The sequence below is a fragment of the Aotus nancymaae genome, unplaced genomic scaffold (assembly GCF_030222135.1).
Source record: "Aotus nancymaae isolate 86718 unplaced genomic scaffold, 86718_ANA_hifiasm-v0.15.2.pri h1tg000029l, whole genome shotgun sequence".
NCBI lineage: Eukaryota > Metazoa > Chordata > Mammalia > Primates > Aotidae > Aotus > Aotus nancymaae.
This window is the reverse complement of record NW_026988442.1, coordinates 76,718,594-76,735,708: the sequence shown is the minus strand read 5'-3', so window position 1 is coordinate 76,735,708 and position 17,115 is coordinate 76,718,594. Positions and strand designations below refer to the sequence as shown.

General features: G+C 36.4%; 1 protein-coding gene and 1 non-coding gene across 3 annotated transcripts in view; one reads left to right on the top strand and one right to left on the bottom strand.

Annotated features, from left to right (window-relative positions):
• The first annotated feature begins 1,135 nt into the window (after positions 1-1,135).
• RAB3GAP1 (RAB3 GTPase activating protein catalytic subunit 1) overlaps positions 1,136-17,115 on the top strand; it is a 103,809-nt gene continuing 87,829 nt past the window's right edge. For both annotated transcript variants that reach the window (XM_012468455.2, XM_012468454.2), the window contains exons 1-3: positions 1,136-1,168; positions 1,272-1,327; positions 6,738-6,813. In XM_012468455.2, coding sequence (XP_012323878.1) covers positions 1,151-1,168; positions 1,272-1,327; positions 6,738-6,813 — 150 coding nt within the window. In that variant the 5' untranslated portion in view covers positions 1,136-1,150. The remainder of the gene's footprint in view (positions 1,169-1,271; positions 1,328-6,737; positions 6,814-17,115) is intronic.
• On the bottom strand, positions 14,456-14,559 carry LOC135277149 (small nucleolar RNA U13). The gene has a single exon (XR_010344745.1). It is a non-coding gene; the product is annotated as a small nucleolar RNA U13 (small nucleolar RNA).

Below are 17,115 nucleotides of genomic sequence, written 5' to 3'. Positions count from 1 at the left end.
AGACTCCATCTCAAAAAAAAAAATAATAATAATAATTTTTATCACTAAAGCTGCATCTCCTAGTTCCCCACCTCCACACTACCTGTGTGGGTTGCAAAATTCATTAAACGAGATTAAATTTTTAAAAAGTTTTAATTATGTAAACATTCAAACCTAAGCAAAAGTAGAGGAAATAGTATCACCACTGGTTTAAACAATTATCCACTTATATCTTTTATTTCATTCCTAGCCTTACTCATTTCTTTTCCTTATTACTTTGAGGCAAATCCCACATGTGGCAGCATTTCATTTGTATATATTTCAGTAAGAGATAGAATTTTTTTTTTATTGCATTTTAGGTTTTGGGGTACATGTGAAGAACATGCAAGATTGTTGCATAGGTACACACGTGGCAGTGTGATTTGCTGCCTTCGTTCCCCTCACCTATATCTGGCATTTCTCCCCATGCTGTCTCTCCCCAACTCCCCACTCCCCGCTGTCCCTCCCCTATTTCCCGAGATAGAATTCTTAACTGCTAGCTGACACCCTGCTGTTCTTCAACAGCTTAAAAAATGAAACGTTTTTTGAACACCATGTTGCTCTTCTCAGAAACCAGGTAACTAGTATGATGATTTTATTTCATGTCAATGAACTGGGCAAGTTCTTGGGGGAACAGGGAGCGGAGTGTAGAAGTGGTGAGTATTACGGCACCCAGCTTAGTGCCTTGGAATTAATAAATAGAGGCTGAATGAAAACAAACCCAATAGTTAAAATGTAAGTCAACTGGTACTAACTACAAATAGGGGTTGAATGAAAAACCCAACATGCTTTAGGTTTTTTGATACAATCTTATTCACATGAGTTTAGGGTCTTGTCCGACCGCTTTGCTTCTGTTCCTTTTCTGTATTCATTACTTTACAGGAAATTTTCAAATTTTATTAAACCACTTAGAACGGAGTTTTATTAAACCAGCTTAGGGCGGACTAAAGTCTTCCAGCCCTGGGCGAAGAAACAGCACACGTCTCTTACCAGGGTTAAGATCACGAGCAGGGGGCGGGGCCACGCGGAGCCCCGCCCATACCCCCCGCCCAGGGCAGCTCACCACCCTCCTTCCCAAGCTCTTCCGCTCGTCTTCCCGGCAGCCATAGCGCCCGGCCCGGCGCTCCTCAAGATGGCTGCTGACAGTGAGGTTAGTTCTTTTGCTCCTTACTTAATCCTCGTTACTATCTAAATTCGTTCCTCCGTGTCGTCGCCTTGGGGCTTAATTTCTTTTTCTTTCCTTCTTCCTGCAGCCCGAATCCGAGGTATTTGAGATCACGGACTTCACCACTGCCTCGGAATGGGAAAGGTGAGTGAATCGCATCTTTGGTTACCAGCTCCATGAGTCCCGGCGTCCCCTAGCTGCTTCCCTGACCCCAGACACACCACAAGTGACGCCACTTCTGCGGGAACGGTAATACCATGGGTCTCGGGTCTCGGGTCTCCTCCTCCTCTCTTCTCTGGTCAGCCGCAAGCTTCTTCCGCGTCTCGCGTCTGACAAGCCCAGGCCCACACCTGTCAGCCAATCCTTGAGGCCAAGGCTCTCAGAAAGTTTTTGTTTTCTCTCCTGTCTTACTGCTTTCCTGAGACTTTGGTTTTCTGATTGTTACCCACTCGCAAGAACAATTTCCGAGGCTGCAACTACCTTTCCGGTTTTCATTACCGTTTAACTCATTATCTTAAGCAGTAAACTTCGCAGGTGCCTCCCCCACCCCATCCCGTCTACGTTGGTATACCCTTTTCAGGAGGAAGTATTTCTTCAGAGTATTGGTGATGGTCCACACTCCGACCATCTCCATGCTGTTTTAAATTTTTTATTTTTATTTATTTTTAGAGACAGGGTCTCAGACTGTCACCCAGGCTGGAGTGCAATGGCGAGGTCATAGCTCACTGTGGCCTGGCACTCCTAGGCTCAAGTGAAGCTCCCCCTTTAGCCTCAGGAGGAGCTGGGACAACAGGCACGCGCCTTCACGCCCAGCTAATATTTTAAAGATCTCGCTGTGTTGCCCAGGCTAGTCTTGAACTCCTGGGCTCAAGCATCTGCGGCCCAAAGTGCTGAGATTACAGGCGTGACCCTCCGCGCCTGGCCCATCCTATCTTTTAGAATAACCTTTTAAAAAAGTCTGCATATGGCTTTGGAACGCTTTGATTCAAGTTGTTACATTTCAGTGGGTACTGTGCCCAGGCTTCCTGTGCCTATCAAACTCAGATGAACAGCTGTCTGGGTGAAACTATTGTTTCACTGAAATGAGTTGAAAGCCAAGTTTGTGGAGGAGTGATAGCTTAGATCGAAAAGGTTCTGTTCAGCGTCACAGAAACCCTTCAGTTTTCTGGATGTTGAAATCAGTGTTTATGTCGTTACAACATTTTATAAACTTTCTGGTTGGGAGAGGAAATTTGTGGTTGTCATGTCATTAGGTGGCATAGGAAAATATAAAAGGCCTTTGTTGGAATAGTTAGAGTTGTGGTACCTTCATAAAAGTGTCAGTAAGACATAACCACACTGGTAAGACTTCATTGAGCAGGTACTGGGTATCTAGAGCTATATATATATACAAAAGGAAAAGCAGAAACTTGACCCATATATATATTTTTTCTTTTTTTCTTTTTCTTTTATTTTATTTAAGACGAGGTTTCACCATGTTGGTCAGGCTGGTCATGAACTCCCGACCTCAGGTGATCCACCCGCCTTGGTCTCCAAAGTGCTTGGATTACAAGTGTGAGCCACCGCGCCCGGCTGACCCATATATTTTTTAAAAAAACAACAAACAGCAAATAGTTAAAATGTAAGCCAATTGGTACTACTAGAAACATAATAATTAAAATAATTATTATTTAGATAGGGGTGATATTGTGGACTACAATAGTTGGAGATATTTTCATAGAAAAGATAGGAAATGAGCTGGGCCTTGAAAGTGGGAAATGGTTGGACATAAGAATGGACTGACATGGGCAGAGACATAGGTGAGAATGAACCTTTCAAAGGACTTCATGAAGAAATTTTACTAGAGTGATGACTATTTTTTTTTTTTTTTGAAACAGAGTCACGCTCGCTCACCGAGGCAGAAGTGCAGTGGCATGATCTCAGCTCACTGCAACCTCTGCCTCCGTTCAAGCAATTCCCTGCCTCAGCCTCCTGAGTAGCTGAGATTACAGGCATGCACCACCATGCCCGAATAATTTTTGTATTTTTAGTAGAGATGGGGTTTCACCATCTTGGCCAGGCTGGTCTTGAACTCCTAACCTCGTGATATACCTGCCTCGGCCTCCCAAATTGCTGGCATTATGGGCATGAGCTACTGTGCCTGGCCTGAAGACTTACTGAAGGGAAATAGGTTAACGAGGAAGATGGAGTTGGGTTATGGATAGCTTCCCAAACTAAATATAGGAGTCCAGATTCAGTATTCCTATGACCAGTGATTCTCTCATACTTTAATGTACATCTGAGTCATAGATTGCTGGGGCCCATCTTCAGAGTTTCTGATTCTGTAGGTCTGAGGTGGGACTAAAGATTTTTGCTTCTGTAACATGGTCTCAGGTAATTCAGATGCAGCTGGTCAGGAGACCACACTTAGAAAGAACCACTGCTTAAGACAATAGTGAGAGACTGTTGATATTAGAGTGGCCAGGTGATATGATGAGAATGGTTTTAGGACATGATGTAGAATAATGGTGGGAGACTTAACTTGATTCATAATTAGGATGGTGATTTGGGGAGTGGAGAGAAAGGGGCTAGAAGGGAGGATTGTAAAATATTTCAGAGAAGACTTAGGTAATAAACTTAATGATCTGTAAGAATGGGAAAAATCAAACATGAACTGCAGTTTTTTGCCTGAAAGAACAAAGATAAGGAAGTGTCAAAGTGAGAGGATTGCAGTTTTGAATCTGTTGAATTTGAAATAATTTGATGTCTTGAAGGTTGTTAGAAAAATGTAACTTAAATCTTGTAGGGTAGGGATGAGGAAGCATCAGAGTTTTGAATGGAAAAATGATCACTTTCTCCTAGTTAAATATTAAAAATACCCTGAAGTGGAATATTAAGCTAAAGATCTGCATATGGAAATAATTGTTAATGTGGTTATAAGAACTATTGCAAAATAGAAAATTTGGTTTTTAGCTTTTACACTGTTTGTAGTGTGCATTTTACAATTCATGGGAATAAGACTTTGAAGTCTCAAACCTTGAGTTTAATTTTGAATAAAAGTTCTCGTCAGTACATACAGCATGTTATGAACTATATAGATAATTTATTGAGAGAACTGTATAGAAGCCCATGACTCTTTTTATCATTTGTTCATTGACAGAATGTTTATTGACTGCCCATGTGTCAAGCACAGTGCACATTAGGGATTTAGAGATGTGGTGGTTAGTAAAACAGGTACGGTTTCTGCTCTTATTAAATGTACAGTCTAGTGCAGTACAGACACAAATAATACAGGTCTGTAATTACAAATTTATGTAAAAACTAAGAAAGGAAAGAAGCCTAGTCTTATAAGAGCGGATAGCAAAGGAACCTAATATAGAATAAGGAATCAGGAAATGACCCTTCATTTCCTGAGTGCTTTTAAGGAGAAAGGTACTTAATTTTTCTAGTCAAATCTCAGTACTTGTAGGATAAAGTCCAAGTCTCTTAGCTAGTACTGATAGAATTCAGTATTCATAAAAGAAATATTTTAAGACATTCCTGGCCAGGCATGGTGGCTCATGCCCGTAGTCTCAGCACTTTGGAAGGCCGAGGAAGGCAGATCACTTGAGCTCAGGAGTTCAAGACCAGCCTGGGCAGCATGGTGAAATCCCATCTCTACTAAAAATACAAAAACTAGCTGGGCGTGTTGATGTGCATCTGTAGTCCCAGCTAGTCAGGAGGCTGAGATGGGAGGATTGCTTGAGCCCGAGAGGACGAGGCTGCAGCAAGCCATGATTACACCATTGCACTCCAGCCTGGGTGACAGAGTTGAGACCCTGTCTCGGAAAAAAAAAAATTATTTTACTGTAAAAACTATATTTTAAATAATTTTTACTATAACAATAATACCTTGTAGAATACAAAATAAAAGTCACCTGTAAACTTACCACCAGGAAATAACTACTGTTAATTTTTTGACATATTTCCTTCTAACCTGTGTTAAAAACTTTTTTGGATCAAATATTAGTATTTATTTCTATAGCTTTCATTTTTTCATTTAATGTACTGAACATTTTCTTCCTCAAACATTCTTCAAAACATGATTTTTAATGGGTGCATATTAGTCCTCTGAGTGGATGAATATACCATTAATTTACAAGTGTTTGCTGCACTTGGGCATTAAGGTAACTTCCAGTTTTTTACCTTCATAAATGCAGTATACATTTCATGCAAATTTTTGCTCACCTATGGATATATTTAAATTTTTTCTTTTTTGTAAACATATAAACTTGTTTCTAGAGCACTCATTTTCAAACCTAGTAATTGCCTTTTGACTGACCCCCTCCCCGTGAATTAGTGTATGAATTCATACTGCATTTAATTTTAAAGAGGAATTACTAAGAAGCCTCAGTTGAATCATAACTGGATTTATCATTACTATTTTAAAACATAAAAATATTAGTTCATAATGTCACTGAAGGAAAAAATCTGTAGCCTTTGCATGCAGTTTGACTAGAATTAACTTTAGTGCTCTAGCAGTACTTCTAGGGGTTTAGGGAGCAATGTTGCTTTTAGATTGCATCATACTTAGCTTATATAAGAAGTAAGCTTCTTAGAGTAATAACGAGTCTCCTCAAAGTGTCTTTGACTGAGACTTGACAGTTTTCATATACTAATGTTGAGCATGTTGCTAGTCAAAATTCAGTTCTCTTTTTAGTAGGTCTTGTTGATCATTGGATTTAAAGATTAGTGAATAGTTTTATGATCTGTCAATTATATTCCTTAAAGTTTACAAATTTACTTGTAATTTCTTGTCAGCTGCCCATTAAAACTTGTTTTAGTTTTATGAGCCAAGTTCTCAAAAAATACTTTACTTTTTTTGTTGGGAGAGGGGTAAATCAGGGAAGGGAATTCCTAAATAGAGTCAGTTATTTTGGGTAGGAGAGAAATTATTGGTTTCATAATTTTTTTTACTTACTTATTTTTGAGATGGAATCTCGCTGTATTGCCCAGGCTATAGTGCAGTGGCATGATCTCCACTCACTGCCACATCTGCTTCCTGGTTCTAGTGATTCTCATGCCTCAGCCTCCCAAGTAGCTGGGATTACAAACGTGCACCACCACACCTAGCTAATTTTTTTTTTACATTTGTACTGGGCTGGTTTCGAACTCCCATCCCCAGGTGACCTGCCCACCTCAGCCTCCCAATGGGCTGGGATTACAGGCATGAGCCACTGCACTTGGCCCATAATTATCTTTAATAGTATCATTTTAGTCTGTTAGTTTTTATTTGTTGTCCATATTTGTTTTATTTGTTTCAATAGAGATTCTTTAATTCTTAGCTTATATTTTGTAGAAGCCAGAATGTTTTGTTAGGTAAGCAATAGATATAAATGAATCAAAACTTAAGAAATCTTGACTAAAATATTATTTTTCTTACTCCATATCCATAAATTAAGCTAGCAATACTAAATGTACTGAGTGCTCTCTGGTTAAATTGTTAAAATATAAAAATACCTTTTTAAAAAAGTTGTATAATAATAGGAAAAAAATGTGTGCTGTTGTATTTAGAAGCTTTCTCCCCACTTCCTAGGTTTATTTCCAAAGTTGAAGAGGTCTTGAATGACTGGAAACTGATTGGAAATTCTTCAGGAAAGCCACTTGAAAAGGTCAGATCTATTTGCTGGTGTCTCTAAACAAGTATTTACTTTGAAACCTCTGTTTTCCAGCCCTTTGCTGCCTTTGGAACATTTGAATTAAATGTTTTTTAAAGTTATGTAAAATCTATAAACATCAAATGGCATTTGGAAGAATGTGGATTTAAATCTGTGGCAAATGATATATGTAAGACATTTGTGAAATTTTAAGTAAAAAAGTTTTATGTGTATATATATATATATATATATATATATGTATGTATATACACACAGTGTCATTCTTTGTGAGTGATTTTTTTTTTTTGTTTCTCCTGAAGTTTGCTTCTTCTCTTTTGCCTTCTCCTTTGGAATGTTAAAACATTTTTTTAAAAGATTTTTTTAGTTGGTTGACAAACATTGCAATGACCAGCTTCTTTAGTATTTTGCTTAACTAAGGAGGAAAAATCTAGTACTTGCCATTGGCTTACTTAACAGCTATTTCACTCAGTTTTTGTATTTTATTGTATCACTAATAACATCCCCCTCCTCTTTTAAACTTTTTAACTTATGGATGTTTTGAGGATTTTATTTAAGAATGAAAAAAATTACTCTTTGAGATAGAACTCGAATTCTAATCTCAAGTATTGGTAGTTTTATTCATAAACCACACCCCCAATGTTTACTGAAGAATATACTCCGAGAACAAACCTAGATTCACTGAAGGGATCTAACAATTTGATCTTAAGTTTATGTAAATGCTTAGTTTGTTAGATGAATTCTTTTGAAGTAAAATTTATGGTTGGTTATATTACAGCTCAATGTTATTAACCCAGTGATAACTTATTAACTCTGTAGTTATTAATTCAATAATAATTTAATTATAACTTTCCTTGTTAGAAACTTCGAGTTCTCAATATTTGTTAGGGTTTTTCAGCTTTGTGATGATGGTGATACTATCAAATAAGAGACTGCCAAAATGCGTTAGGAAGCCAGGCAACATAGTGAGACCCAGTCTTTTAAAAAAAAGTGTTAGGATTTTTTTTTCTTTATCTGTATGAATTTGAACAGAAAAAGTAACACCACATATAAAAAATATACTATTTAAAGACTTGTTGAAATATATAAATTGATTTACTACATTACATGTTTGAATAAATAGAGAAAATGTGACACTTTCAAACACGAGTTATTCTATTCCACTTTAAACAAATACAAATACTTGAAACAATTGTTAAATTGATATTGATGCCAGTAAGATTAAAGGCGAAATAAGCTGGATATAGCTAGAATGGGAAATGATTTACACTACCAAAAAAGAGAGCTGAACCACTGTACTTATGAGCTCTGATATTCTTTCATTCTTTGATTTACGTGTATTTACTGAGTACCTGCTGTGTGCCTGATGTGAAGAAATAGTGAACAAGATAAGATCAGTGTTGACATTGAACATAAATCTAGTGAGGGCTGTCGGTAAAGAAACATTAACATTTTTATTTTTATTTTTTAAATTGATATAGATGTACATATTTGGGGGTACATGTGATAATTTGATACATTCATATAATCAAATCAGGGTACTTGGGAACTCTTAAATATTTACCTTTATGCTAGGAACATACAAATTACTGCCTTTTAGCTATTTTGAAATATACAGTCAATTAGTGTTAACTATAGTCATTCTAAGGGTTAAAGTTTTAGATGCTAAATGCTGTTTTGGGATTTAAATGGGTAATATTTAAAGTAGGTAGCATACTGCCGGATGTGTACTAGAGGCTAATGAAGTGTTAGCTCCAGTCTATTTCTCCCTACTAGATAGTAGTACATAAATAAGGTACAGAAAATATGGACAGATTTCAAGGTGAACTGTAACTATGATGGATATGAGGAAAGTTGAAAGGACAGGGATGGTTTGGTATAGAAAAGAAAGTTTAGAGACTTCCTTAGAAGATTTTAATTTATATGAAGGACAGTGATTATTAGTTTTCTTCCTCCACTGAGGAGGAATTAAGGGAAATTATTTTATTAAAACCTTTAATCATGGAAAATTTCAAACATATATAAAGTGAACAAAATGGTATAATGAACTCCCGTGTACCTATCACTTAGTGTCAACAATTAATACTTTGCCATATCTTGTTTGAGTGGTACCTCTGTTTACTCCTCTACCTCCACTAGATTTTTTAATAGTTTTTTGGGGTGAGATTTACATACATTGTAATGCACAAAACCTGACTGCTTGATTTAGACAAATGATCACATGGGTGTAACTTAACACTCTATCAAGATAGAGGACATCTCTCTTACCCTAGGAAGATCCTTAGTGACCTTTTCTGGTTTGCCCTCCAGTCATCTGCTATTATTATTATTTTTTTGAGACAGAGCCTTGCTCTGTCACCAGGCTGGAGTGCAGTGGTGCGATATTGGCTCATTGCGACCTCTGCCTTCCAGGTTCAAGCAATTCTTGTGCCTTTTCCTTCCAAGAAACTGGGACCACGGGCATTTGGGAGGGATTACAGGTGGCAACCTTGCGTGGCTAATTTTTGTATTTTTAGTATTTTGTATTTTTGCAATGTTGGCCAGGCTGGTCTCTAATTCCTGGCCTCAAGCAATCTGCTTGCCTTGGCTTCCTAAAGTGCTGAGATTACAGGTGTAAACCACTTGACCCAGCTTTTTTTTTTTTTTTTAAATAAATAAAACATAAATTACTGTCACCTACTCTAGAATTTTACATTTAAGTGACCATAAATGTCCCTGGCATCTTTTACTCACCATAATGTTTTTGAGATTCATCTAGGTCGTTGTACATAACAGAATTTCATTTCTCTTTATTGCTGTGTAGTAAGTAGTCTGTTTTATGAATATTCATGGTTTCTTTCACTTGTCAACAGATATGCTATTATGAATAAAGTAGAATATTATTGTAGAGGCCTTTTGTGGACTTATTTCTCTTGAGTAAATACCTAGGATTGGAATCACTGGATAATAGGGTAGGTGTAGCTTTATAAGAAACAGCTAGAGCTTTATGTGCTGTTTTACCTGCTTTCCATCAATACATGGGAGTTTGTGTTGCTCTACATTATCACAAGCAATCAGTTGTTTGTAGTATTGTACATTTTAGTCATCTTAATGAGTATGTGGTTTGTGCTTTTAATTTATATTTCTCATTTTGGTTATAATTTGTATTTCTGTGATGAATATTAATACTGACCACTTTGAATTTTCATGTGCTTATTAGCCATTTGTTTATCTTCCTTTCTGAAATGTCTTTTCAAGTTCTTTAGCCATTTTAAAAATTGTATTTTGTTTTTACTGAGTTGTAGGAGTTCTTTTAGGTTTTTTTTTTGTGTATATATTCTGCTTTTAAGCCTTTTCTCAGTAGTTTTGCTAGGTTGTGAAGATGTTTTAATGCATTTTTCTAGAAGCTTTATCAATTTATCATTTAACTTTTATTTAAGTCTGTGATGTATTTTGAGCTACTGTTTGTGTATTTATATGGAGGGAAGTAGGGATCAAGTAGTTTGTTTGTTTCTTTCTTTCTTTCTTTCTTTTGCATATGCATATCCTGTTGTTCTAGAACCTACTTTGGAAAACACTTTTTCCATTGAGTTGCTTTGTCACCTTTATTGAATAGTTGACCTAAGAGGTCTACTTCTGGAATCTGTATTCTGTTTTATTAATCTGTTTGACTGTCCCTATGTCAATATCATATTGTTTTTTTTGTTTTTGAGATGAAGTCTCACTCTGTCCACCCAGGCTGCAGTGCAGTATCTTGGCTCACTGCAGCCTCTGCCTCCCGAGTTCAAGTGATTCACCTGCCTTAGCCTCCCAAGTAGCTGAGATTATAGGTACCTACCACCAGCCCAGCTAATTTTTTGTTTTTAGTAGAGACGGGTTTCACCATGTTGGCCAGACTGGTCTTGAACTCTTGACCTCAGGTGATCTGCCTGCCTCGGTTTCCCAAAGTGCTGGAATTACAGACATGAGCCACTGCGCCCGGCCCATATTGTCTTGATTATTGTAGTTTAGGATTTCCCAGCCTTGGCACTACTGACATTTTGGGCCACATTGTTGTGAGGCTGTCCTATACATTGTAAAATATTTAATAGTATCTTTGGTTTTTACCTGCTAGATGGTAGTAACGTCTTTCCAGTTGTGACAGCCAAAATTGTTTCCAGATATTGCCAAATGCCCACTGAGGGACAAAATTGGCCCAGCTGAGAACCCCTGAATGGCTTTTTAGTAAATCCTGGTGTTAATGTAAATTCTCCATCTTTGTTGTTTTCCCAAGATTTTAGATCTTTTTGTCTCAATTATGAATTTTAGGATAGGCTTGCTAATTACTGTAGAAAGGAATATGATTATGCCGAGACTGTAACTGGGGTTGTGTCGAATTTGTAGATCACTTTGGAGACATTTTAAGAGCCTTGAAACTTCCAGTCATGAACATGGCACATCTTTCCATTTATTTAGGTCATCTTTAATTTTTCTCAGCAACATTTTGTAGTTTCGGTAGAGGTCTTGTATATCTTTTGTTAAATTTATTACTAAGCATTTTATGTTGTATGATGCAAATATAAATGGAATTTTTTTAGTTTTGTTTTCCAGTTGTGCGTTGCTAATACATAGATACAGAGTAAAATTTTGTATGTTAACTTTTTGTTATAAGGCCTGGCAGACACACTTATTAATCATAATTATTTAATTCTTCTGCATTTTTCTACATTAATAATTATGTTGCACACAAATGGGGTAGTTTTACTTTCTTTCCAATTTTTATACCTTTATTATTGTTACTGTACTGTCTGAAACCTTCAGTAACATGTTGAGTAGAACTACTGCAAATACACACCCTTGCCCTCTTACCAGTGTGAGGTGGAGGAAATGTTCAGTGCTTCAACACTTAAGTTAACTGTAGATTTTTTAATAGGTGTCCGTAAGACTGGGTAAATTCTTTTCTTTTCTTTTTTTTTTTGAGACGGAGTTTCGCTCTTGTTAGCCAGGCTGGAGTGCAATGGCGCAATCTCGGCTCACCGCAACCTCCGCCTCCTGGGTTCAGGCAATTCTCCTGCCTCAGCCTCCTGAGTAGCTGGGATTACAGGCACACGTCACCATGCACAGCTAATTTTTTGCATTTTTAGTAGAGACGGGGTTTCACCATGTTGACCAGGGTGGTCTCGATCTCTTGACCTCGTGATCCACCCGCCTTGGCCTCCCAAAGTGCTGGGATTACAGGCGTCAGCCACCGCACCCGGCCCGGTAAATTCTTTTCTTAGTTTGCTGAAAGTTTTTTGTTTTTGTTGTAAATGAGTATTCAAGCTGGTAAAATCTTATTTAGCATCTATTGAGATAATCATACGGTTTTTCATTTTAATTTTCTGAATATGGTAAATTATGTTGATTAAAACAAATTTTGGTTGTAAAATACAAGATTTACCATTTTAACAATTTTTAAGTGTAAAATTTAGTGGCATTAAATACTTTCACATTATTGTACAATCATTACCACCATCTACCCTCAGAACTTTTTCGGCAGCTCAAACTGAAACTACTCAATAAACAAGAACTCCTTCCCTACCCTCAGTCCCCTGGTAACCACTCTTCTCTTTCTGTCTATGAATTTGACTAACTTAGGTACCTCATGTAAATGGAATTATACAGTATTCGGTTTTTTTGTGTCTGGTTTATTTCACATGGCATAATGTCTTCAAGGCTCTTCCAGGGTTATAGCACATGTCAGAATTTTCTTTTTAATGCTGAATATTAAATAATATTGTATGTATGTATCACATTTTGTTTATCTGTTCATTCATGTGTTGATGGACACTTGGGTTGCTTCTACCTTTTAGCCATTATAAATAATGCTGCTATGAATATGAATGTACAAATATCTGTCACATTCCTGTTTTCAGTTATTTTAGGTTTATACCCAGAAGTGGAGTTGCTGAATTATTTGATTATTCTATTTTTAGCTTTTTGGGGGAACTGCCATAGTTTTGGCTGGCTACAAATTTTGTTTTTGTTTTCCTGAAAGTATCTTTGTTTTGCTGTATCTTTGAAGGATACTTTTGCTGAAGATTGCTGGCTTGATGGTTATTTTTTTCCAGTTCTATAAAGATGTATTTCCATTGTCTTCTGTTCTCTGTAGTTTCTAAGGAGACGGTAGATATCTATATATTCATATTTTTGTTTGACTTTATTGTTTTTCCTCTGACTGCTTTTGAGATTTTTTCTTTGAAAAAATTTTATTTAAGTCATCTGACTGTGATGTGCACGGGTATGTTTTCTTTGTATTTTCGCTGCATAAGATTTATATTGATGTAAGTTTTTGTTTTTCACCTTATTGGGGGCATGTTAGGTCATTATTTCTTCAAAATTTTTTGCCCCATTCTCTACTCTTTCTGCGACTTAAGCTATACTTAACATTGGAACATTAGACTTCTTCATCCTGACACACAGATGGGTCTCTGAGAGTCTGCTGTCAGTCTTTTTTCTCTCTGTTCTTAGGTTAGATAATTTCTCTTGATTTTGAATTCATTTATTCTTTCTTCTGTTGTTTCCAACTTGCTTCTAAGCCCACCTGCTTATTTTTCAATTCAGTTATTGTACTTTTTAGGCCTAGAATTTTCATTTGATTCTTATGAAAAATTTCCAATTTTCTGAGATTCCTCCTCTAAGTTTGTTTTGAAAATAGTTTCTTTAGTCCTTGAGCTTATTTTTTATAGCTAGTCTAATACCAGTTGCATGATTATGTCTTCTTGAGGTTGGTTTCTTTTTACTGTTTTTTTGAGTATAGGTCACATTTTCCTGTTTTTTTTTTTTTTTCTGAGGTATTTTTTTTTTTTGGTATGTGTATTCAGTAATTTTTTAATTTCATGCTTACATCATGAAGTGTAGAGATGAAATGTAGTCTATATTTATAATGTAAGCATAAATTTTAATTCATAAAATTTAAAACATTTATGTTATGTTCCTCTGAAGAGTATTTTTTTGTTTCTAGTCAGTGGTTTGCTTGGCTAGATTAAAACTACCTTCTCTTTTCAGTGATGGCAGCAGCTGAAATCTTTTCTTTCCAGATCTTTCATTGTCATTGTACCCTAGAATTTCCTCTGCACATGCATATTCTAGCAGATAGTCAAGGTTTGGGACAATTTATATATAAATTTTGGGACTTACCCACTGTTGGCTTCTTCGCTTCCAGAATTTACACCTCAATGTTAGAATTGTCCTGCCAACCTCAAACTTTGGTGTCACCTAAGTTCAGTAAAGCTGTATCTTTCTGCTTCCGAGTTATACACAGATAAGCGCCCCCTTAGATCAGCAATTCTCAGTGTGTGATCTGAGGACCCCTTGTCTGTCTCTGAGAGCTTTGCAAGGGGTCATCAGGTCCCCTGCCCCAGTTAGGTATGTGTGTACTTGAGGCCAAATTGTCTTCATATACTTCAACTAATAATAGATTGCTATGATTCTTTGCAGAAGCAGATATGAGAATGCAGTTAACTTTTTAAAAACTGTACATTAAACAGATTTGCAAAAAGGTAGAACAGGCTGCTCTTCTCATTAATATTTTTGTTTGTTCCAGAAAATGTCATTAGAAGTTATATGTTGATATAAAAAGTCCATTATTATTTGTAATGACTTAATCATAATTTTTTCCATTTCAGTTTTTTGTATTTCACGTCAGATGGTAATGTACCAATGTCATGACAATGTTTGAGGGAGGCACATCTTATATGTGTGTGTGAAAACTTAAAATGTCATGCCTTTGAACTATGAAAAGATCGTTTTTTAAATTTCTAATATGGGATCTTCAGTATTTTTTTTTTTTTTGTAGACAGAGTCTTGCTCTGTTGCCAGGCTGGAGTGCCGTGGTGCGATCTCAGTTCACTGCAACCTCCGCCTCCTGGGTTCTAGTGATTCTCCTGCCTCAGCCTCCTGAGTAGCTGGGATTACAGGAACACACCACCACGCCCAGCTAATTGTTTTTGTATTTTTAGTAGAGATGGGGTTTCATCATATTGGCCAGGAAGGTCTTGATCTCTTGACATTGTGATCAGCCTGCTTCAGTCTCCCAAAGTGCTGGGATTACAGGAGTGAGCCAGAGTGAGCCACCACGCCTGGCCAGTAATTTTTAAGAGTGTAAGGGGGTCCTGAGTCCAGAAAGTTTGAGAATTGCTCTTGGATGAAAAGGTATAAACAAGTGCTTGTTGTCAGATACACTTTCTTTTTTTCATGGGTAAACTCTTCCCAGTTTCTAGCTACATTTGGTGTCTCTCCAGAGCATTGAAGAATGATGTTTTTGTCCAGATTTTATAGGAAGGTTTATCTGACCAAGCTGCTTCACCATTACTAGAACCCGAAGTTCTGGGAAATGATTTTTAAAAGGGAAGGAAATGGCAGTTATTGAGCACCAGCTATGGTATTGGTATCAGGCACTATGGTTGAGACTGTGAATGTTTACTTAATTCTTAAATGGATTTCAACAGTTAATTATAACCCCATTTTATGGACAAGAAATAAGGCTTTGAGTTCATGTAGTACTGTAATTTGCCCAGTGTCATTTTACCAGTAGTTTTGGTAAAGGAGGATTAAACTTAGGTCTTGCCTTCAAAACCCATGTTGGTTCTATTTTACTCTGTCCTTTTGGTTTCAGAAATTAAGCATATGTAAAATTACTTAGAATGAGTATTAAAATAGGTTTCTAAGGCAGATTTTGGAATTCTGTTTTCTGGGGCTTTATAAAATAGATAAAAGTTTTGTTAGTATGAGTATGATCCTTCTTGAAGGCAGGGGAAATAAAGAAATGACCTTTTCAATTGCTTTTAACTTTGTAATTTTGTGATTCTATTTAGCTAGCAAAAATTTTAAGTACTTTTAATGAAATGTTAAACTTAGGTATGTCATGATCCAGTAATAGAACTGTTTAGTCAGTGACTGACTCGTATCTCCCTGAAAAATTCACGGGAGAATAATTAACTTTAGAGTATTAATAGAAGAATAATGACTACAATAATGCTGAAATGAGTTCACATTTTTCATACCCACTCAGTAGATTGGAATAACATTTTAGTACTTAAAGTTCATATGGCAAATTTAAAATAAATTTGAATTATAAATTTTCTCCATTAGAAACTTCCCAAACTAAGTTATAACAGTAAGTCAAATTTGGGACTTATGTAAACTTTATATAAATAGTTTAGATTCCTTTATTTGTATTCTTTCAGAACATTTAGGTGTTTTATGGAGTATTAAAGTGGGGGGGTGTGTGTTATATCAAAGCTGAAGTTTTTTGAAACTATGGAAGGTTGAGGATCAGTCATGGATGAGAATGCAGTGTTTCTGAAATGAAGTAAATAAAAATGAAAGCAACACTGAGGTGCTCACAACTTTATTTGGAATAGGACACGTAAGATAAGGTTTGTAGTTTTTTTTTTTCCCCTTCATTTTTACTTTTCCTTTAAATCGTAACCGTAGTGTCTATAGCTTCTTTGGATATTCCCTATTCATTCAAATGGGAAGTTTTGGGAATTTTTTGCTGTTATTGTTGTCAACATTTTTATTGTAATATAAAAATGGCAGAAGATATCTTTAAGAGGCAGAATAACGTGCATAGGTGATGAAGAATACACACTCTAAAGTCCTACAGCTTGTGTTGGAATCCTGGTTCTGTTGCTTATTTGTTTTGTGGCTTTGTGCTGTCTCAGTTACTGTTAGTCATCATTTATTGTTTTTGCCTTTCTTTAACAATTGTTGTTATTATTTTAGAGACAGGGTCTTGCTGTTTACCCATGCTAGATGGCACACTCTTGGCTCACTACAGCCTCAGCCTCCTAGAGTCAGGCTATCCTTCCACCTCAGCTTCCTGAGTAGCTGGGACTACAGGTACATGCCGCCATGTCCAGCTAATTGGTTTAAAAACTTTTTAAAAATAGAAACAAGGTCTCACTATGTTGTCCAGGCTGGTCTTGAATTCCTGGGCTCAAGCAATTCTCCTGCCTTGGCCTACCAAAGTGCTAGGATTACAGGTATGGTCCACTGAGCTTGGCCTCTCTTATAAGTATTTACTAGAGGCAGCAAATGATATTTGCTTAAGTAAAGTAGAATATAAACATAGAATAATTTAACACTCTATTGCAATAAAAATGATTCATTGTTTCTTAGAGCACCTAGCAGCTAAAAACATAGCACCTAGCAGGGGGAAAAAACACTTTATGTAATATATTCTGACCGAAAAAGCTCAAGTTTAATTCTGAGATAGATAAGAATAAAATATCTCTGTAGACATTTTTAGTTCAATTATTTCCTAATTCTTTTATATATTCTTCTTCTTCTTCTTTT